Genomic DNA, 3,144 nt, shown 5'->3' with positions numbered 1-3,144 from the left:
ATGAAGTACTGTTAGGAACAACTAAACATAATACTTTGTTGCGCCTTTAAGTTTGCAACTTTTAATTTTAGAAAATAATGATTCACTACGTAACCGATTGTCTGTTCGCGTAAAGTTGCGTAACGGACAGACGTGAACGTGAAGTAACGTACCTTGTGTTTGCATCGTTCGGGAACTGCCCCTAAGTAATATTGTAAAATAAAACCAATTTATACTGTGTATGCCAGAAGTTTGTTGATAATATATCACGGGAAATCAACTGAATGGATTTAAATAATATGCTATATTTTTAGTATAGAACCAGTGCATGTATTAGTTTAAGCTTATATATCTGCTGTCCAAATTAATTCAGATTTTACAGGTGCATTACTACAACACTTCTTCTGTTTCAGATTGTGGAATAATGGATCATACTAAAAGAAACATTCTCCAAAACATCCACGAAGAAATGGTCAAAGGTACGTTCAATGACCTTGACATTGTCTGTGAGAATGGGACAACAAGTGCAAACCGTTTGGTCCTGGCCGCGATGTCATCTTACTTCCGGGCAATGCTGACATCAGACATGACAGAGAGTCGGACGGGGATCTTAAATCTGCCCACTGTCTCGTTGTCGGTGTTCCAGAATATTCTCAAGATGTCTTTGTGTTCAGTGGATCTTGTAAACGAAGACAACTGCGTCAAAATGTTAGACGCATGCGAAATGATGCAGCTTGATGACGTCAAAAATCTGTGTCATCGTTATCTTAAGGAAAGCCTACTGATCACTACCGATAACTGTCTACACTGGTGGAGACTTATGAATCGCTACAATGTTCCCGATTTGTCCAACAGGGCATTATCTTATCTGATTGAAAAGTTGACCGACTTTGTTGAAACAGGAAATATTGTTCATTTGTCAAGGACAGAACTTTTAGAAATATTGTTCAAAGATGACTTGAAATGTAAAGAAGACGTCATTATGAAAGGTGTCATGAAGTGGGTTGAAGCAAATAACCCGGATGCAGATGACGTAAAACGTATCTTTGAAATGACCAGGATTGATCTTGTTGATCCACAGTTCCTCATTGAAAATGTTGTTTTTTCTAAATTCATTTCTGATAATAACTGTGTGCAGCAAATGATAAAAAATGTGCAGTGTTCAGAATATCTGACAACAGGTTGTCACAGCAGATATGTATTTCATAACAGACGTGTAGATGTTTTCGTGTTACATCACAACAAAACTTCACTTCTGTCTTGTTTTACACCAGAAGGGACATGGAAAGACGTTCCGCCTGCTCCAGTAGATCCTGGATGGTGGTATTCAGCAGCAAGTCTAGGCAACAAGATCTACATCACTGGTGGTGAGAGTAGAAGAAAATGTACACTCGTTTACGACGTCTGTAGAAGAGAGTGGGAAACAGGTCCAGATCTCGAAGAACAACGTCATTGGCACTGCATGGCCACAGCTAATTCTAAAGTGTATGCAATTGGTGGCGAGTACAGCAACACGATTGAAGTGATGAGCGAGAATGGCACACGCTGGCAGGTTGTTGGAGATTTGAAACAGAACAGAGAGCTTGCATTCGCTGCTACAGTTGGACACAACATTCTGGTGATGGGTGGACAGAGTGGAGAAAGTGGATCAGATGTTATCCAGTGTTTCAATACAGCAACTCGCTGTGTGTCTAACCTCAGATCACGTTTACCATACAGATCGATGTGTCTGAGAGGTTCGGTTCACCTCCCTGATGTATATCTGCTGGACTATGATGGAAATGTGATGCACATCCAGGTCACTGGCAGTGATGGTGAAATTAAGATTCAAGTCAAGTCAACAGCGAAATGGCGATCATTTGAATATTGGTTTGGCGTATTATGGCAGATCGGAGGCTTGTTGTCCTTCAGTGGCTGCGAAACTAACTGTGAAATTAGAAAATACAACATGGTTGAAGGGAAAGACGACAATATTACTTTTCTAAAATCAACAAGAAGTGGTGATGTGTATGGTGTTCTGCCAGTGTATCACAGCGCATAATACAGTTTGGGTTAAGTTTATGCTGGGGTATAACATCGATTGTGTATTTAATCTGACTGATCAAGTGGGCCTTTTCCTATTAGGATATCAGGCTTTAAAGACATATTGTCTCAGACCACTGACCTATTTAATGATCTAAAAAGTATTACCTGGACACAAATAATTTGATTTGTCCCTAACTATACTTTATTCAGTCATCTCTATAACTACCATACTCCATTTATTAATGACATTTTGTAAAATAATTGAATTATGGAATGGTCCATAATTCAAAAACTATAATTGCCGAGAGAGTTGATATGGATTTCACTAAATCATGGTTCAGTTAAAGTGATGCAATAGCTAGATTTGGTTTCCAACAATTAATGTAATTGTTAGTTATTATCCATTTTTAGAGAAATGAGGTCCTTAAATCCCTGACAGTATGCCTTTAAATTCTGCGCAAGACATTACTAGCAGCTTGATGAATTTGGTCATAAAACCTGTAGAGAAACTGAAATTTGAGTTAACCAAAAAAAAAAAAAAAATAATAATAATAATAAAAAATACACCAAAATATATAAAACTCCTTAAAGAAATGTATTCATTTGTTTCTCGAATTATCTTTTTGATGGATTAATGAAATGTATTCACTGAAATCAATTTTAATTCGTATTTGGCGATTTTGCTAACAAAGGCTAAAAACTGGGTCGTGCATCGTTTTGACTATTTTGGTATGCAACTGGATTATGGCTACGTACCTACAAACCGGGGGAAAATGTTTCATTTCATTTGGCTAGATCTAGGTGTTTAAAGCTGCCGTCACTAGTCACATTATTATAACAATGTTTCCTTGTGCAAAAGACAAACATAACACTTTTAATAAACTCAAGCTGGCGCACGTCTTCATAATAAACGTATATCGTAAAACAACGTCTTGACATTATTAATGCAAAAGTATCTTCTCAATTATATCTCTTTATTGGATTGGGCCCATCGCAAAGAGAGAGAAAACCCCACACAAAACAACAACAACAACAAAAAACACCCACAAAAAACAACAAACAAACAGAAAACAACAAAAACAATCGCGCTATACGTAGAACGTTGCTTTAAGAGTGACTATACAACGCAGTGTAATTTGT

At 37.3% G+C, this 3,144-nt stretch overlaps 1 protein-coding gene across 1 annotated transcript; it reads left to right on the top strand.

The window, feature by feature from the left end:
- The first annotated feature begins 403 nt into the window (after nt 1–403).
- LOC121385977 (kelch-like protein 6) lies at nt 404–2,020 on the top strand. Its single transcript, XM_041516771.1, has one exon. The coding sequence runs from the start codon at nt 404–406 to the stop codon at nt 2,018–2,020; it is 1,617 nt and encodes a 538-aa protein (XP_041372705.1).
- Nucleotides 2,021–3,144: the final 1,124 nt, after the last annotated feature.

The sequence above is a fragment of the Gigantopelta aegis genome, chromosome 12 (genome assembly GCF_016097555.1).
Source record: "Gigantopelta aegis isolate Gae_Host chromosome 12, Gae_host_genome, whole genome shotgun sequence".
Classification (NCBI taxonomy): Eukaryota; Metazoa; Mollusca; class Gastropoda; order Neomphalida; family Peltospiridae; genus Gigantopelta; species Gigantopelta aegis.
This window is presented reverse-complemented; position numbering and strand designations above follow the sequence as displayed.